This window comes from Tiliqua scincoides, chromosome 13 (assembly GCF_035046505.1).
Source record: "Tiliqua scincoides isolate rTilSci1 chromosome 13, rTilSci1.hap2, whole genome shotgun sequence".
Taxonomy (NCBI): domain Eukaryota; kingdom Metazoa; phylum Chordata; class Lepidosauria; order Squamata; family Scincidae; genus Tiliqua; species Tiliqua scincoides.
The window spans coordinates 11,712,635-11,731,362 of record NC_089833.1 but is presented as its reverse complement, the minus strand read 5'-3'; the positions used below and the strand labels follow the sequence as shown (position 1 = coordinate 11,731,362).

Below are 18,728 nucleotides of genomic sequence, written 5' to 3'. Positions count from 1 at the left end.
CTGATCTCGGAAGCTAAGCAGGGTCAGGCCTGGTTAGTACTTGGATGGGAGTCCGCCGCATGGTGGTCCACATTGTATTGGGCCAGGCTGGTGGAGGAGGCAGGGGGGAGAAATTCCTGCTCTTCCACCTCGACATCCCCATTCCCTGCCTCCCTCTGGTCTCTCTGGGGCACAGCAGGCATTTGCAGCCAGCATGTTAAAGAGGATTAGTGGCTGGACTGCCAGGCAGGCACCTGGCTTTCCCCTAGAGAGCAGCAGGCGCCAGGCTGGCACTAAGGCTGCATTTCCCCCCCCCCCCCCGCTGTGTGCAAATCAGGGCTGGCTGCAGGGTTCAGGTTCTCTCTCATACTTACCCCCCCCCTCCAGCCTGCCTTGGCAAGAGGAATGGAAGAGGGGAGTCAGCACAGAGATGGTCTCGGGGACCAGGCCAGGGCCTTTGGCAGCTGCCCAGCTCGGCCATCACCCACAACTTGAGTGGGGCAAGGCGAGAGGGGAAGGGAAGGCTCAACATTGCAGGAGGCCTGGAAAGTGGGGCAGAAGCCCCAAGTCAAGGCCTGATCATGCACCCCTCCCAACCTCCCAGAGGGGGGTAGGAAGGTTGCAGGGCTGCCCCTGCCTTCTCGGGAGAGCAAGAACCTGCATTCCTCACCTTCCCCTTCACACACACACACACAGGGTCTGGGGCTGCCCCTAGCAGAGCCCATCTGCCCCCCAAGGGGCTCCAGGAATGCGGACCTCCTTCCCAAGCCCACTGATGCCCTCCAGAGATTCAGGTGGAGCAGGGCTTCAGTTCAGCTACTGAGATCCTGACGGGCAGCAGGGTTGGAGCTGGGCCAGAGACTGCCACATGCCCCCCCCCCCAGGGCCCAGTCTATTTGCCTCCCAGGGGAAGAAAGGGGGCTGCTGGTTCTGCAGTTGCTGTAATCCCCCTCAATCCCTAGAGGCTCAACAGCCGGATTATCTGCCTCTTAAACTCCCAGAAGAGCATGGATTCCCCCAGTGGGGGGGGGGCGGTTCCTGCGGGGGGGGGGGTTCCTGCCAAAGGGCAGGGAGCTGAGGCCGCGGGGGCAGAGGCAGGCCGCAGGAAGGCACAGTGCCCTCGAGGAAGCGCGCCTGCAGGGTCCCCCTCCCCAGGAGCAGCTCCAGTGGCGTAGCTAGAGGGGGGCAAAGCCATAAATTTTGCAGGGAGCCCCCCGCGGCGTGCAAGCGGCCCACCCTCTTCGGAGCCAGGCATTCGCCTCCGTTTGGCTCCCCCCCACCCGGAATGGCTCCGAAAGGATGGGGCCACTTGCACGCCGAGGGGGGGGCTCCCTGCAAAACTTAGGGCTTTGCCCCCCTCCAACTACGCCACTGCAGCCCCCCCTCCCGGAACGTCGGAACGCTCGTCGGGCCCGAACTCTGGGCAACTTTGGAATCTCCCCCCCAACAGCCTCCCTGGCCATGGGGCTGAGCGGTGAGGCGGGCTGGAGGGCGGGGGCTGGGGCACCCCCGACGGTTGGAGGCGGCCCCCTCGGAGTGCGGCCGCAGGGCTTCCCCCCCCCCGAGGCCCCCATCGCATGTTGGGCTCCCTTTTCCCCTCCCCAGGGAGCAGAGCTGCGGGGCTCGAGGGACCCCGGTCCAAGGACAAGGTAAGGGGGCGGGCAGGCGGGGGACCCTTCTCCTCCAGGAAGGGGCTCTGGTCCCGAGCCTCTCGGAGGCAGCCTGGGGACCAAGGCTGGCATCCTATGCACACTTACCCGGGAGTAAGCCTCATTGACGCTAATGGGACTTACTTCTGAGTAGACGTGCCTAGGGACGGGGTGCAAGCCCGCTTGGGGGCTTCTCGCCCGCAGAAGCAGCCCCTGCACGTGCTGGCCAGGAAGGGCCACTACGACGCGGCCCTCGCCCTCCTCTCGCAGCGGACCCCAAAGGGCGTCAACAAGCAGGTAGGGCAGCCCCCACCCCCACCAGCAGCAGCCCCCGCGGGGCGCTCTTCCCCGAGGGGGCGGGCGGCTCATGCTCATCGCCCCCCCCCCAGGACTCCGGAGGCAGGACCCCGCTCTTCTGGGCCACCGAGTACCGACACGTGGACCTGGTGGAGCTGCTGCTGACCCACGGCGCGGACGTGGCCGCCCGCGATCACGTGAGGGTCTCTGCCCCGAGGGCGCCCCTTCCCCGCAGGGGCTTCTGTGTGGGGAGGCTGGGCAGGACGCAGCCCTCTGCTGGCGGACGGTCCCCGCCAGGCTCCCCTTGCTGGCCAGCCAGACAGGCCAGGGGTGGATCTGTTTTGGGGGGTGCGGGGCTGAGCACTGCCAGGTAGGCCTGGCTCCCATTCCCACTGCCCTCTGGAGTTGCCTCCTCCAGATGGGTAGATCTGGGCTCCCGGCCCTGCTTGGGGCTGCTCTCCATCCCCTTCCTTGCAGGTACAACAGTTTGGGGGGGGCACGCACCCATGGCCCCCCTTGGATCCACCCCTGAGTCAGGCAGGAGGCCTGGCAGGCCGGGCTCTAGAGGGGTGGCCAGAGCGAGTGAGCTTGCCAGTGAGGGAGGACAGGTGGGGCAGAGAGGGGCAGAACATCTGCCAGCCGGATTGCCCCCCCCCCCGCCCCACTCTCTTTCTGTGCCCAGGAAGGGAACACGTGCCTGCACTGGGCGGCCAGCGTGGGCTCTGCCCCCATCACCAGGAGGCTGCTGGAGGCTGGCGCAGAGGTGGACGCACGGAACGAGCGGGGAGACTCCCCCCTGCACCTGGCCGCCCGGGAGAGGCGCTACCAGTGCCTGGTGTGAGTTGGAGGGGGAAGGTGCTGCAGAGGTTGGGGGCGACCCATTCCACCAAGTCCTGCTTCGCCCAAGGATGAGCCTCACTCTTCCACGCCCCACGGGCACCTGCTGCCCACGTGGAGATGTTTCTGTGGCCACCTCCTCCCAGCCAGCTGTACCTAGAAGTCCCTGGTGGAGATGAGGCTTCATGATGGAGAGGGGTGCTGCCGCCTCTGTTGCCACTCACTTGCCCAGCTTGGCTGGGAGGAGAGGCCGGGGAGCCCACCCAAGAGTGCTCTGCTGGGCTTCTTGTACCACGGGCCGCTCCTGAGTATGCAGGCCTGACGCCCCGCTGTATCCCACAGTCTTTTGCTCGCCCATGGTGCCAACGTCTCACTGGCAAACCGAGCAGGCCAGACTCCCCTGCAGTGTGCCAGGCACAATTCTCCTCCCTGGAGTGCCATGAAGGCCTTCATCTCCCTCCCGCCTGGCCCAGTGGAGCGGACCCTCAGCAGGTGAGCATCCTGAAGCCCCACCAGACTGGGTAGAAGGCAGCCTAGGCCGGCAGGTCCACAGGGGAATGTGCTGCTGCGCACCTGCTCCCAGTGATTCCTCTTTCCTCTCTGTCTCAGAGACATTTCCCGGGGCTTTGAGCGCGTCCCCATCCCCTGCCTGAATGGGGTGGACAGCGAGCCGTGTCCCAGCAACTTTCTCTACATCACGCAGGACATTCTTTCCGATTCTATGGCTCTCACGACCACCGACTGGATACGGAGGCAGGTCAGAGGCAGGTTCCAGCCCTCCTGCCTAGGAGGAGAGGGTTGGGCTGGTCAATGAGTCAGGAAGTGCCACACGTGTGTCCTTCTTCTCTACCAAGGGTGCTGGGAAATGGGGAGCTGGCACTTCCCGTTGACCATGCGTTCCAGGCCAAGGCGTCTATGCTCAGGGACAAGCTCCCATGCCTGCTGCTGGCTTTTCTTTCAGTGCTGTCAGTGCACCAGGACCTGCTCTCTGGAGACATGCCCTTGCATCCAGCGCAGCCAGTGCTTTTGGTATACCCCGGTGAGAGCTGCACATGTGGGGCAGGGGGGGACGTCCCTTTCCCTTCTCCAGCCAATAGCCGTTGAAGCCACTGAGGCCCTGCCTTCTCTTGCTGCGGTCTAGGATGGCCAACTTGTGCCCACCTCTAGCAGTGGCACTGAGATGGGCCACATCTACGAATGCCAGGTGCTCTGCTCATGCTCCAGCTTCTGCCCCAACCGTGTGGTGCAGCGGGGCATTAGGTGAGGCCAGCCCACCCTCCACGTCCTCTGCCAGCCAGGAGGACCCAAGCTGAGAAGTCCTCCACTCTTCCCTTTCCACAACCCAGTCCCATTGAACAACCTGGGGCAGGGGTCCTCAATTCTGCAGTCTGAGCGTGGCAGCCGGTTTGTCCAGCCAGGCCTTCCTGCCTGTGACTTCCTGTGTCATGGCTTGACCCCCCCCCCCCTTGGAGCCTGCCTTTGTCACATCAGGGGTGCAGCCTAGGGCAGATCCCTTCACTCCCTGCATGCAGCAGTTCCTGGCTAGCCAACCAGCCAGCTAGCCAGCCTCCCTGCATCCCTTGTGGGTGTTTTTGGGCTCCTGTTCAGTGTGCCAAGTGTGGACGGGCGGGGAAGGGCCTCAGGCCCTGTTGCATGTCTCCCTCCCTCAGGCCCTTCTTGTTACCCATGGCCATCAGGGGCACTGGCCAGTCTCTGTGGGTGTCCCTCTGTCCCACCCCAGGAACTAGCTCTGACTGCTGTCTTGCAGGACTCAGCTTCAACTCTACAGGACGCCAGACAAGGGCTGGGGAGTGCGCACCGTGCAGGATTTGTCTGAAGGAACCTTTATTTGTCAGTGAGCAGGCCTTTCTCCCCCTTCCCCACAAATGGCCCTCTACTTCCCGGGGAGCAGGCTAAGTCTAGCCATACCTCCTCTTCACCACTCCTCTCTGCCAGGTACTTTGGAGAGTTCATCTCTGCCACAGAGTTAAGGCAACGAGAAGACGATACCTACCATTATAGGGTGGACTCAAAGGTGACACCTCAGCCTTCCTCCATGGTGTGGGTGGGAGGGCTAGAGACCCCTTCTCAAGTGTCCCCCAACCCCCTTCAGCTTGCCATGGTGCTATGCTGGTAGGTGCCTATTGACTGAGGTGCCTAAGGGGCTTTCTGGTCCTCGCCTTGCCTGTCCTGCAGGATGGAGAGGAGTACTACCTTGATGGGAATTTCTATGGCAACGTGGGTCGCTTCCTGAACCACTCCTGTGAGCCCAACCTGGTGCCTGTGCGTGTGACTGTAAGTCACGAGATCCCCAGCATTGCTTTCTTCACTAGTCAGGCCATCGAGGCTGGCAAGGAGCTGGGGTACGTGATGCAGGTGGGGCCAGGTGGTCTTTGGGGCTGGGCCGCCTCCACCTTTTTGTCCTGCTTCCTGGGCCCAGATGGCAACTGTATTCATCCCCCAGTGTGTCTGGGTGCCCTGCACCCACTGAGGCATGCCTCACAGAGCTAGCCTATGGGCACAATCCTAACTAGGTCTACACAGACGTAAGTCCTATTTTGTTCAATGGGGCTTACTCTCAGGAAAGCGTGGTCAGGATTGCAGCCTGTGTGTATTTACTCGGAAGTAAGTTCAACTGTGTTCTGGAGAACACACTTCTATGTTTCCTAATGGAACATGAGCTCTGTACTGTATCTCAGGGAGGAGTTGGGAAAGGTGGCCTCTACCTGAACAGGTGCCCCCCAGGCAAATGTCTCAGTTTGCCTCCTGCTGAGCCTGCTGTTTTTTAAGGCCAAAGGACCATGAAAAGTTTCAAAGGCCACACCTGAGTACTTCTGCTGATGGGTGTGAAAGTGACATCACACCCGGCCCTCGTGTCACTTCTGGGGTGACATTTGGATCTTGGCCCTGGGCTGCAGGATGCCTAGCGATGCCACTGTTACCAATGGGCCAGAGAGATGGGGGTGTGTTTGCTTCTGTCCTGCGCGAGATGAAAACTGGTCCCCAAATAATGAGCCTGATCTGTAATACATTCGGGTCAGCCAACGGCCTCCTTTGTCCACAGACTTGAGTTGCTGCTGCAAGAGCTGAGATGGCGCTTGCTCAGATGGTGCTGGAAGGGCACGACTGAGAGGCCACGTGACATGGGGTGGTGAAAGAAAGATGGAACCTCCATGTGTGGAGGCAGTGTACCTTTGCAGGGGGTGGGTGGGGAAGATGCTCAGGGCAGGCCCCACCTTCCTGGGCTGCTGGGGAGCTGTCCTGTGGCGGGCTGGAGCCAGTGGTGTGCGGGAGACCCTGCCTTGTCCTGAGCAGGCCATTCTGAAGGAGTGCTGCTTTCCATCCAGATTTGACTACGGAGATCAGTACTGGCAGGTGAAAGGGCTGAATGGCTGCCTGTGCAAGTCACCCAGCTGCAGATTTCAACCGCTCCCGTCTTTGCCGGCTGCTGGAGAGCCTGGACCAGCTCCACAGTGCCCGCCCCGAGGCTTTGCGTTCAAGTCCAAGCGCAGAAGCCCCCTGAGAACGGCCAAGCGTTCCCCCAGCACCAACACGGCCTCTCTTCCTTAGCCCAAGTCGGGGCCCCAGGGAAAGGTTCCCACTGCTTTTGCCGTGCTCAGCTGCCAGTGGGCGATGGCCTGCAAAAGTACCGGCCTTCTCCCCCTGCTGAGCAGGCTGTGCTTGACCTGATCTGTCCCAATAAAGGGACTGAGTTGACCCTTGTCTCTGGGCTGCTTGGGGCTAGTGGGGGGGGGGGCTGCAGTATGTGCAGTGGCAGATCTGGTGTGCCAGGCTGGCCTAGGAGAGGGTGGCAGTGGCTGCTGTCAGGCTTCGGGGGGGGGCAGCATGTAGAAGTAGATGGCAGTCACAGTAAGGGGACCCCCTCTAGGCCAGAGCTAGAGTGCTTCCCTTGAGTGAGAATCTCCCAGCTGGATGGGACCAGGAACTTCTGGCATGGGCTTGGAAGCACCTGCCTTCAGTTTATATTTTTTAATCCTTCATTTGAGGCAGCTCCGTCCCTCGTTCACCACCATGTGCATGTCTAACATGTATGACCAGCCAAGTGTCACTTCTCAGCTTCCTGCCTGGACACGTCCTTCTCTAGTCTCTGCCTTGAGCTGGAAGATCCCAGCCAAGTGGGATTGCCTGGAGGCTAAGCTCCACAGTTGCTTGCATGGTGTGGAAATAACCAGCCACCATAAATCTTGTCACTCTTGCCTTATGAGTCCAAAGCTTTTAGCTTTCCTCTGTGTGGAGCAGGCTCTAGTGATCTGCCCCACAGATGGCAGTTCTGCCCATCCCCTTCAAAGGAAGTGTCATCAAAGACAGCCTCTTCTCCCCCCCTGCCAAACCAGGTGGTATCTCCTCAAAGGGTCAACTTCCAGCTGTTTCTTGCAATATTGGAGTATCTAAGCCCCCTCCCCCCTTTCTTTCAAAATTGTAGGCCAGCGGTTCTCAAACGTTAGCACTGGGACCCACTTCTTAGAATGACACTCTGTTAGGACCAACTGGCAGTGATGTTACTAACCTGGAAGTGACGTCACGGCCAGAAGTGACATCACCAATTAGGGCTTCAAACCTGAGCCACAATCAGCCAAAGGACCCATTAGTGCATTTGTGCAGTTATTTTGCATAGCCCAAAGTTCAGCTGTTCCAGCTTGGACATCAAGGCAGAACACAGACTTGGAGCCTTCTCCAACCACACAGCCCTCCTTCCTTTCCAGCGCCCCATCTTCCTGCCTATTCAGGGCACCAGGTCTTTCCCACCTGGAGCTGATCCTGTCCAACAGCTCTCTATCTACCCTGCATTTTTGGATTCAGTGCCAGCTGAGCAAGGTGCTGTGCAACCCACCCTAAATTGGCTTGCGGCCCACAGTTTGAGAAACACTGTTGTAGGCCATGAGTAGGATTTATTGAAACAGCAGCCCCAGCAAATCCCTGTCCCAGAAGCAATAAATTACAACTGCGCAGCCACACACATCCATTCTAATCGTCCATCACCACTAGAGGGAGCTGCAGTCAAGGCAGAAGGAAAACAGCCACTAGAGTGCTGGCAGGTTGGAGGAAGTTTTGCTCCTCTCTGGCTGCTTGACAAAACCACACACACACACACACACACAAGGGGTGAGGGGCTTCAAGGAGCTGGTGGGGAGGGAGTCGAGGCAGAGCATGCCCATGGGTTGGCTGCCTCCTCCCAGGCCTCTTCGGTGCTCCAGGAGAGGAAGTGGTGGCTGAAGAGTGGAAACCCCCCCCCCAAACTTCCACATTGGAGCAGCAGCATTTCACACAGTGGGGGGAAGTTGGGCACCCAAGCACACCCATTCATCACCATGCTAGCCACTCTGCCATTACTGGCAAACCCTGCCTTGATTTAAAGAGAGTTAGCCAGCCTGTGAAGGAAGGTGATGGTAGTGGTGGCAGCTTGGAGCTGCCCAGGCAAGTGGGAGACAGCCCAGGCAGGAGCCAGGCTGGGCGCCACCCACTCCCAGCCCTGATGCCCCTTTATTTTTAGATTCATCTCAAGCACTTCCTGCCCAGTGTCAGTCAAGGGACCACAGCCTGCTGCCCCCCCCCCCCCGGCAGAAGCTGTCCTGGCCCCAGCTGTGGGCAGGAAGGTGCTGGGAGAGGAGGCTGCACAAAGGAAGCTCTCCAGTTGCCCACAACAGCAGTATCTCTGGCTCAGACCATTCCCAGCCCCCCTAGAGTCCTCGGAGTCTCTGACTGGGTGTGGGCTGGTGGTCAGCAGCAGAAACCCTCAGTCTTGGCTCGCCTGGGCCTGGGCTCCTGCCGCCTCTTGCCCATCACCCAAGGCTGCGGTATCTCATCCGGAGGAAGTGGTCCCTGACGTTCTGCTCTTTATCCTGGGCCAACCGGTTGAGCCAGATCACACGGCTGCCTCCTATGTCTTCCTTCAGCTTCCGCTTGGAGACCACCACTTGCCCAGGGACCCCGCCAGCCTGGGGCCCCGTCAGCAGGAGATAGCAGGCGTGGCGGCTCCGCTCAAGAAGTGCCGCTGGAATCAACAAGAGGTGGTGGTGTCATGACTCCCAGCCAGGTCAAGGGGGGGGAGGGAGAAGGGAGGGACACTCACTCACCCTTAAAGACCACGATGGGCTCCTGGACACTAGTCATCTCCAAGAGGACATTGGTGAAAGAAGGATGGAACAGGTACAGGACATGCTGCTGCTGGGTCCCCTCTGATTTCTGGAGCCAAGAAAAGAGGGGTGGAGGCCAGGCTGCAGGAAATCGGCCCCGGCCGAGCACAAACACACCAAGGCAGGCGCTTCCACCAGAGCCGGAAGGGTCGAGGGAACCCAGTTTGTGCCACTCCTCTGCAGAAACTGAGTGGGGAATGGTTCCCATGCGGCTGCATCAGCCATGGCAGGTCTTCATGCACTCTGTCCTGAGCTGGGCAAGTGGCTGCACAGGGACAATCCACCACCAGAACGATCACATGTGACTGAGGAGGCACAGGAAGGGCAGCTCCTCGATGGCTCTCTCCCAGGAGAAGGGGAGGCTGGCATGCCGCTCTCTCTGGCCAGGAGGACCGGTCTAGTCACCCTTGGAAGGATGGGGCTTCCCCAAGTGGGTGGGGGGGGGCACTTCAGGCTGACCACCAAGGCAAACAAGCCTTCCAGAAAGAATGGGAAGGGGGGAGGGCTCAAAACACTCCCAGACGCACAGCTCACCCTTAGGAAGCCACCCAAGCAATCCAAGCTGGCAGGCAGAGTCCTACGGCCCTGCCTGGCATGCGGACTGTGTGCCCTGCTGTGTGTGAGGCACAGCGACACCCACCAGCCCCTGGAGAGCCATCTCTGCTTACGGTTGCGTTGGCGTCCTCCTGGTGGGCGCCCCAGAAGAGGAAGACAGACCGGTGATTGACAGTAGCAAGTGTGGCTGCCTGGGGGGTCCCGGGTCCCCAGAGGAGCTCCGTCTCCCAGTCAACATCTCCAGAACTGCCCTTGACAATCATGACCTGCAGAAGAGAAGGTCCGCCTGAAAGGGGCTGCCTGGGGTCTCCACACATTTCTGGCGTGTGTTTGTCTGCAGGCATTCTGTTGTTTCTCTATGCTGGGGTGGGGGGGGGCTGCTGCTGGTGACTCATCCTTGGGGGCCAGCAGCCCAGTGGCAATGCCTCCTCCTGGCCCTACTCGATTCCCCTGGCTTCTGACATCGGTGGTGGGGAGGTGGCGGGGGTGGCCTCAGGGGTAGGGAGGAGGCACACGCTCTTTCCACTGACTTGTAACCGGTGGGCGGGGAGGGTCACTGGAGTTTCCAGGGGTGCTGATGGAGGTACTGGGAGAGCTGCTTGGGCTCTGGGCCTCCACTCTTTGAGCTGGCTGGACATCATACCAAGGTAGCAGGGGTACCAGCACCACTTGAGCCCTGCAGAAACTTCTGGAGCTTCAGCGGTGGAACTTCTCAAAGGCTCAGCGACTTCCAATGCTGCTGCTGCAGTTCTGCATAAGCCTGATTCCACTTGCAGGCAGGAGGGAGCAGGCGTGGCATAGCAGCAACAGCAGACCTATGCCACTCCCCCTGTAACTGGCCCTCCTGCCCTCTCATGTGTAGGTGAGAGGCACGTACTCAAGTGCAGGGCAGGTGCTGGAGTGACAGGCAGCTCCTTCAGCTTCCACAGCAGTGGCAGGGAAGCGCTGAAGTTCCGGCTGCCTTGGCCAGCGTTCTCGCTCTGTGGTGCAGTTAAAGGTGACAGCGAAGCAAGTGTTTTTGCCTCAGGGTGAATCCCCGTGTCGCAATTTCACGGTGACCTTCTAGACCAGCCCTTTTCAACCACTGTGCTGTGGCACACCGGTGTGCCACAAGTGGTCCACAGGTGTGCCACCGGAATCTGGGGGAAGGTCATTTATTAATAGGGCCAACGGGAGATGTGAGCCCCCACTGGCAGCATGGTGTGCCTTGTCAATTTTCAAAAATCTGGTTCTGTGCCCTGACCATTTTAGTGCCTTGCCAGTGCGCCATGAGATGAAAAAGGTTGAAAATCACTGTTCTAGACTGTCTTGGGATCTCATGTGACTCGCATGTTGCTACTGGACCTTGCTGCGGCCAATAGCCTGTGCACTGGTCATGGTAACCTGAAGGAGGTGGGAATCACTTGGTGGAGTGACACAGGAGACCAGTCCAAGTGCATCCGGGGAAGAAATAGAAGGAAGCAGCCCAGGCCCTCCGGCACATGGAAGGAAGGCGGTGGCATCTAACAGGTGGGAGTGTCCCAAAGCCTCTGGTGGCAAGTTGGCTTTGCCACCCACCAGATCATCCTGGCCCCATGTTGCCCACCAGACACCCATGATCCAAGCTCCAAGACAAACCTTCTTCCTGTCGGGCACGACTCTGCTTTCGATGACTATGTCCACAGTGTCTCGATCGTAGGACCCAAACACTGGCTCGCTGCAGTCGGGAAGAGACAAAGGGGGTTGAGCAAGCAATAATCCTTGGGGGTAGGAGCCTCCCTTCTTCCTCCACTGTGCATGCTCCGAGGAGCGGACTTTGGGAAATCTACGCCTGTCTTCCACTCACTGGTCTGGTTATCTGCACGTCTCCCCTCCCTGACGGAGCACAGCTCTGACCGGCTTCCCACACTGTCCATCCCAGCCAGAGGACAGAGTGAAGCACTTGGACTGGGTGGAGAGGGGGTATCTCCTGAAGCAAGATGGCCAGCAGCATTCCCACAAATCTTAGCCCAGGTGAACAGAGCCTACTCTGGCTGTGTGGGGGCCCCTCTGGACTGCGAAAGGGCAGCTACGCAGGGCTCCCATTAGAGCAGAGAGGGAACACTGGTGGCTGCTCTCTCCCCACCCTTTCTGCCCTGTCCTGCAGCTTGGCAGGTGCCCAGGTCTGCCCTCAAGCAGCTCTCCAAAGCCCAGAGGGCCCCCCAGAATTAGCCCAAGGTTTGATTGCAAAAGAGAGCTTTATTCCCCTAGCTGGTTGCAAGAGTGGAGCCCAGCTCCCTGGCATTACCTTAAGGTGTGGGGGATGTTGCTGGCCCACACTGAGCCCAGGTGCTGCCCGTCCAGCAGCTCCAGCATGGCTGATCTCACCACCAGAATATTGGTTCCCGACTTTCCAGGCATTTTTTTCAGGTAATGAATTTCGCTAGAGCTAAATGCAAAATGGGAGACAAAAGAGGCTTCCATAAGAACAGCCCCACTGGATCAGGCCATAGGCCCATCTAGTCCAGCTTCCTGGATCTCACAGCGGCCCACCAAATGCCCCAGGGAGCACGCCAGATAACAAGAGACCTGCAAGGCCTCCTGGGAATTGTAGTTAAGAACATAAGAACAGCCCCACTGGATCAGCCCATAGGCCCATCTAGTCCAGCTTCCTGTATCTCACAGCGGCCCACCAAATGCCCCAGGGAGCACACCCGATAACAAGAGACCTCATCCTGGTGCCCTCCCTTGCATCTGGCATTCTAACATAACCCATTTCTAAAATCAGGAAGTTGCGCATACACATCATGGCTTGTACCCCATAATGGATTTTTCCTCCAGAAACTTGTCCAATCCCCTTTTAAAGGCGTCCAGGCTAGACGCCATCACCACATCCTGTGGCAAGGAGTTCCACAGACCAACCACACGCTGAGTAAAGAAATATTTTCTTTTGCCTGTTCTAAACAGACAAAATTTTCTTTTTGTCTGTTCCATAGAGGAGGCATCCACCAACTGGTAATAATGATGGTAGAAAAGCTCATCTTGAGACACCCGGGTCGGCACTGGCTGCCCAAAGTCCAGTCCCAAAAAGCTTCTTTGGGGGGGGGGAACACGTTTCTAGGCCTCATGGAGGTACAGCATGCTTTGAAACCCTGATGCTGCTGAAGCCTCTCGGCGTACCAAAGCTTGGGGGGAGCCTCCAACAGCAGGAAGGGCCCCTCAACGCCCTGCAAGGCTTGAAGGACCCTCGCCACCCCACCCATGGCTCTCACCATCCGCGGAACCATGCCTATAGCGCTCCAAAGCCAAGAGAGAGCAAGGAGACTCTGGTTCGGGACAAAGGAGGAAGGAGAGTGCAAGCGTTCCGGGTCGTTCTAGCGGGACAAGGGAGAACCTGGCAGGCATTAGCAAAGACTCAAAGGGAAAAGGACACAGGGCAGGGCCAGTGCTCCAAGCTGAGAGGGGAGCTGGGGAGCACGGGGTAAATGAAAGCAAAACGTAACGGGCATTGTGGAAACCTGGTGGAAGGAAGAGAATCTGAGGACACAGGCGCACACTTGACAGAGAAGGGCAGAGGGGGCGTTCTGGGGCAGTGGCGCATTCCGTAAGTTAAAGTGGGGTTGGAGCCCAAACTGCGGAGGAGAAACACTAGGCCCCCCCCGAGCAGAACTGCACCAGGCATGTACTGCTGTGGCTCCATCCACAACCCAGCTCTGAGGAAAATTTTCACTTCTGGTTTCCTCCTGTCACTTCGCATTCATACTCTATTTTTCTTTTCGAAAAGAGAAGAACTCGACGAGAATGACAAATTACAACAATCCTGCAAGGTAGGCCGGGATCCCCACCAAGAGGTACAGAGAAATGTGGGAATGCCAAAAGCCAGCTCCAGCTTTGGTGCGATGCCACGCCCACAGTCCTCTGGATAGCCCGTAGCTCTGTTCTTGGCTCCCCTCACCATTGAGACTTTTCTCGCTTCACCCGGCACTGCACAGAGGACATCTATCCTGAAGGATTCTCACATTGTCTCCATCACCTTTCCAGGTCCTCCCAGTATCGGAAGGCCGAGGGAGGAGGGGAACAGCTGCAGGTACCTGAGCAAGGGCAAAGTGTGCGAGAGGCTGTCAATGGCCACCTCCCAATGGGGATCTTCTGTCAGACTGAGGTCCCTGTGGCTCTCCAAGCCAATGGCAGTGTGGTAGAGCTCCTTAACTGAGTAGCCGTACAGAGCATTGGCTGTGGTAAGAGAAATGAAGCAGAGTGAGGTGACCGGTGGTCCCCCCCAGCGCCCCCCCATCCACAGCCCTTCCCAGCCCAAGGAGCATCCCTGGGCTGAGGCACCACCGTCTCTCTCACCTGTGCAGAACAGCACATAGTGGGCGCCCTTCTTGGTCACCTGCAGGAGGTGGCCAATCCACCCAGGCAGACTCAAGCTCCCCTGGGATCCAAGCAGGGTGCCGTGCTTTCCCGAAAAGAACCAGCTCTTAATCTGCAGAGACAGGTAAAAATCACAATGGCTCGGCTACCCTCCCACCGCTGCAGCCCTTGGGGTTCCCAAAAGGCTCAGCAGAGCCACACAATGGCCATCGAAATTGAGACCATGATTTGTCCTGCTTGGAACCATCCAACTGCCCCCACCCCGAGCAGACAGAAACTGCCGCCAGCTTAGCAATCCTGGAGAGAGCAGGCTGTCACCTCCCCCCTCCATGCACAAGCCTTGGTCAATGCAGGCAAGTGCAGCACAGTGGTGGCTGGGGGGGGCACTAGGGGAGAGGAGAAAAATGACCTGCGTTTGCACTGCCATGCGGGGGTAAGAAGGGCTCAGACGGGCCACAAACAGCACAACAGGGAACAGACCTGCAGCTTCTCCCTGACCAAAAAGGCTCAAGTGGCCTTTGATTCTTGATGAGTCAAGCAACTTAACACCCCCCTCCCCAAATAGCCAGTTTAAAAGGTCACTGACCAGTCCTCCAAATCCAAAACGCAAAGCCTCTGGAGGGCCAGGAGAGATCCGAGAGGGCCGCCCTTTTGGCTGCCAGCCCCGTTCCTTTGCCGTGAAGACTAGCTGGCCACTGGCAGCCAGCTCTACCTCTATGTCACCTGGAGCGGGCCGAGCCAGAGGCAGAAGCCAGGCGCAAGTCCTATCTGAGCTGCCCAGCCAAACCCTGGTCAGTATGGGGATTGCCAGGCACAGGAGCGGCAGGGACTCCCTGCTCCGGGTCCCCCACCAACCCACCTCCTTGCCCGTGGCAGTTAAAACCAAGAAGTCGGGTGCACCATCTCCGTCGACATCTGGGACCTCCAGCAACGGCTTTAGCACGGTGGCATTTGCTCCAAAGTCGGCACTCTGCTTCCACAGATTCTTGCCTGGGAGTAAGAGGAGTGAGCAAAGCTTGTTGGAAAAGGTCTCACGAAGAGGAAAGTGCACCCCCCCCGTGCCTTCCTCAGGGCCACAAGCACACACGCACTGCCTGCTGCCACCTCCCTTTGCTTTGGAGCCCTGAACATTTGCTGGGGTCACTCGATCACAGCCACACATCCCAAACATCCTCTTTGTTTTGCCACAACCAAGGCCCCAATCTCCGCTTTGCAGAATGAGACCCGAGACCCATGCCTGGCTACCTTCCTTCCCCTTCCCACCTGCTGGCGATAGCTCCATGGATGCCCAGCACAGCACGCAAGCCACAGCAGGACCAGAAGCACCCCTTGCAGCCAGCCTGTAAAGTCCGTGGAATGCTAACCACTTAGGGTGCAATCCTAACCCACTTTCCAGCACTGACATAAGGGCAATTCAGCCCCTAAGTAAGGAGACAAACATTCCCTTACTTTGAGGAAGCATCCATGAGTGCCCCCCAACTGCAAGATGCAGCCCACGCCCTACTGGCACAGCTATGCCAGTGCTGGAAAGTGGGTTAGGATTTGGGCCTTTGGTGGCCAGTTATCTAGGCCGCTTTAAACTACTTGGCTTGCAAGGGCATCGCACTTGCAAGGGGACCTTAGAGGCTCTGTGTCCCTAGCAATACGCTGCAGTAGCCAAGCCCCATGCACAACACATTCAGTCAGCGTCTGTGACCGGTGACTGTGTGGGAACGCCACACAAAGGCTTCAATTCACCACAGGCTGCTTACAGTATAGGATGATGCACACAGCCTTTTGCATGGGCGGTTCCCCATAAGGAATGCCATTCTTCTAGAAGGGTGACCTTGTATTTGTCTAAGTCACCCCACTGCCTAGAAGAAAGTTGCACTGGCTTTCTGCAACCTGCCATCAGAATGGCCCTCACTAAGCCCCCTTTTCTGATGAACGTGACGCATCCTCGCTTGCAGACCCCTTGTGTGGGATGCCTGTGGGGCTGTTTCCTCAAAGCTGGGCCCAAGATGCTTGGCTGGGAGCCTCCAGCCCGAGACAAAGGAGAGCTGGATCACCATGTCTTATGCCAGCAGAGCCTACCTGTATTCAGGTCAAGGACTGTTACAAAGCCCGGCTTCCCCACCACGAGGCAGCCCGGGGAGCGATCACTTTCCACAGAGCAGTCCACCACTAAGGGCTCTTCAGCAACCGGCTTCTGCCAGAGCGTCCTGCCATCAGTGCCGGAGAGTGCCGTCAAAAAAGCGCAAGGGGACGCAAAGCCTGCAGGAAGAAGAGGCAGCACCACACTCAGCCTTGGTAGGCACAAGAACTCCATCCTGGGCACGTCCCCCTCTAGCCCACCGCCCTGGATCTCACTCCTGCCCCTGACCTTCATCGGCACAGGAGCTATTCAGGCCGCCGCTGCTGTTGTCACCACCACTGGAAGCTTGGAAGGCAAAGAGAACATCCTGCACGCTGTCTCTGTCTACGTCTCTTGTGGCCAGGAACTGATATGCGACTGCAAAGAAAACAGGAAGGGGCGTCTCAGTGCAGGCCCTGAAACAGCAACGCCCTGTCAAGGCAGCCTGTGCTCCTTCCTGGTCTGCCCAACCAGAACCTCACCAGTGTTGTCAAAGGTTCTGTTCCACGTTTTTTGGGAGATGGGCCTCACGGGGCAGGGGATGATGAAGGAGAAGGCAAACACCACTGTCAGGCACAGGAAGAGTGAGAGGAAGAAGGCTGCTGTGCGCCAACTCGAGAGCCGACCCCGTGTCCTCAAGACCCCGACTTTCTCGGCACAGTTGGCCTCGCCCTTGCCTGGAGCGTTCCCCTCCTCGCTCTTCAGAGGGTGGATCTCTGCCTGCAGGTCCTTGCTCTCCATCCTGAGGAGGCTTGATGGTTCTGAAGGGGCTGGAAGGCCTGTGGCAGCAGAAAGGACAGACTGAAATGCAGGGGAAAAGCTTGGTGGGGCAGGCGGTCAGGACCACAGTGCTGGAACTTCTCCCTCCAGTGCTGCCTTCAAAACTTTCTCCAAAGGCCCCAAGTGGAGCAGAAGCCTCAGGCTCAGTAGAAGGTCCAGTGGCATAGCTAGAGGAGGGTCACAGCACTAAGTTTTTGAAGGTGCCTGAATGTGCTGTGCAAGTGGCCCCTTCCCTTTGGAGCCATTCCAGCCACTGTTTTGCTCTCACCACCCACGTTCCGGTGCCTGCAAAAACTTAGCGTGGCGTTTCTCAACCAGCGGTCCTTATACCACTGGTGGTACTTCAGATGGTATCTGGTAGTACACACAGGGCCCCCAGACCCTCACCGCCTGGCAGCAAGACCAGCAATGCAATGCGATGAGCAGTGATAGGAGTCTCAGCTCAATGGACGGAGCTCAAGAGCGCACTTGTCGCACACTTGAAAAAGCCCTCCTGTCTGCCCTGACCAGTGTTTGTCGTGCGGTATCCGGACTCCCAATACAGATGTAACGGGTGAAGACATCATCACCAGTTACTTCTGGTGGTATTTCCAATAGGTAGACCATGTGAAGTGGTACGGTGGGGGACAAACATTGAGAAATGCTTAGTGCTGTGACCCCCTTCTAGCTATGCTGAGGAGGCTTGGAGCCCAATCCTACGCATATTTACCCAGAAATAAGTCCCATTACAATCCTATGCATGTCTATTCAGAGTAATTCCCATGGAGCTTTCTCCCAGAAAAGCTTGGATAGGAATGCAGCCTTGCTTGCCCTGGGGGCTCCAGTTGACAGGTAGGCTGCAGAGGTCTGCCCTCTGCTGAGTTCACACTACACCAAGGCTGCGCTGCTGCAGTCGTCTGCCAGGGAGGCACACCCTCCTGCCCGCCGGCCTACCCTGTGATCCCCTGCCCGTGGTGTCACCTGTGGGGAGGAGGAGGAAGTATGCGAAGGGCCTCGGAGAGGAATTTTGTATCAGGAGGTACATAGTTTCTTTGGGGCCCCTTCCCAAAGGGGAGGGAGGGGCAAAACAGGGCAGGGCAGCAATTTTTCATCTCAAGGCACACTGACAAGGCCTCCAAATTGTTGATGGGATGGAGCAGGGAGGGGCACGAGGGGGAGGCTGTGAGGGGGCACACAAAGGGGAGGAAGGGGCAGAAGAGGTTGGGGGAAAGGCGGCGGGGGGGGGTAGAATAGGGCAGGGAGGGGCAAGATGGGGAGGGATTGAGGGAGCACCCAAAGGGAGGGGTAGAAGAGGGTGGAGGGAAGGGATGATGGGGTGAAATAGGGCAGGGAGGGGCATGATGGGGAGGGGGACACCCAAGGGGAGGGAGAGAGGGGCAGAAGCGGGTGGGGAAGGGGCGATGAGGGGGTGGACTAGGGAAGGGAGGGGCAAGTTGGCAAGGGGTTGAGGGTCACCCAAAGGGGAGGGAGGGGTAGTTGGGGAGAAGGAGCGATTGGGGTGGAGTAGGGCAGGGAGGGGCATGAGGGGGCACCCAAAGGGGAGGAAATGGGGCAGCGGGCAGGATGGGGCAGGGGGGTGAGGGTCACCCAAAGGGGAGGGAAGGGCAGAAGAGGGTGGGGGAGGGGCAGGATGGGGGGAGGGTCACTGGGACTGGCTGGAATGGGGCGGGGGGTAACGGCCAGCAGGGGGTCCGCAGCGCAGGTCCACCAGCTTCCCCAAGCATTGCGCGGGTCCACCCACCTGGCCTCCCAGTGCGGCCCAGGCACAACTCCTGCACGCCCCCTCAGGGGCTCCCTGCCTGTCACTGCCCCGCGTCCACCAATCGCCAGCCCCCAGGGGCGGGACTAGGCCGCGCTCCCCCCGCTGCGTGCAGAGAGCCCCGACCCTGGGCTGGACCACTGCCGGTCCTGAGGCTCTCAACAGGTCGCGCATGCGCACTACGGCGCCGCTCCACCTGAGGTCGCGCATGCGCGCAGTCGACGACGGGTGGGGTGAGCTGCGGCTCCAGCTCCTCCGAACCGGCCGGCCGG

At 58.9% G+C, this 18,728-nt stretch overlaps 2 protein-coding genes across 2 annotated transcripts; one reads left to right on the top strand and one right to left on the bottom strand.

The window, feature by feature from the left end:
- Positions 1 to 1,440: 1,440 nt before the first annotated feature.
- On the top strand, positions 1,441 to 6,332 carry LOC136663881 (histone-lysine N-methyltransferase EHMT1-like). The gene is made up of 12 exons (XM_066640845.1): positions 1,441 to 1,453; positions 1,585 to 1,628; positions 1,833 to 1,925; positions 2,018 to 2,122; positions 2,608 to 2,762; positions 3,105 to 3,254; positions 3,372 to 3,519; positions 3,904 to 4,022; positions 4,531 to 4,617; positions 4,719 to 4,797; positions 4,959 to 5,125; positions 6,110 to 6,332. The coding sequence occupies exons 1-12, from the start codon at positions 1,441 to 1,443 to the stop codon at positions 6,330 to 6,332; spliced, it is 1,383 nt and encodes a 460-aa protein (XP_066496942.1).
- Positions 6,333 to 8,251: 1,919 nt separating this feature from the next.
- On the bottom strand, positions 8,252 to 18,638 carry FAM234A (family with sequence similarity 234 member A). Its single transcript, XM_066640679.1, has 12 exons — positions 18,439 to 18,638; positions 16,400 to 16,696; positions 16,167 to 16,295; positions 15,878 to 16,057; positions 14,664 to 14,794; positions 13,784 to 13,916; positions 13,522 to 13,663; positions 11,739 to 11,879; positions 11,090 to 11,168; positions 9,586 to 9,738; positions 8,858 to 8,966; positions 8,252 to 8,775 (listed from the first exon to the last, which is right to left on the bottom strand). Exons 2-12 carry the CDS (start codon positions 16,656 to 16,658, stop codon positions 8,564 to 8,566), a joined length of 1,668 nt encoding a protein of 555 aa, XP_066496776.1. The 5' UTR covers positions 16,659 to 16,696; positions 18,439 to 18,638; the 3' UTR covers positions 8,252 to 8,563.
- Between the last annotated feature and the right edge of the window lie 90 nt (positions 18,639 to 18,728).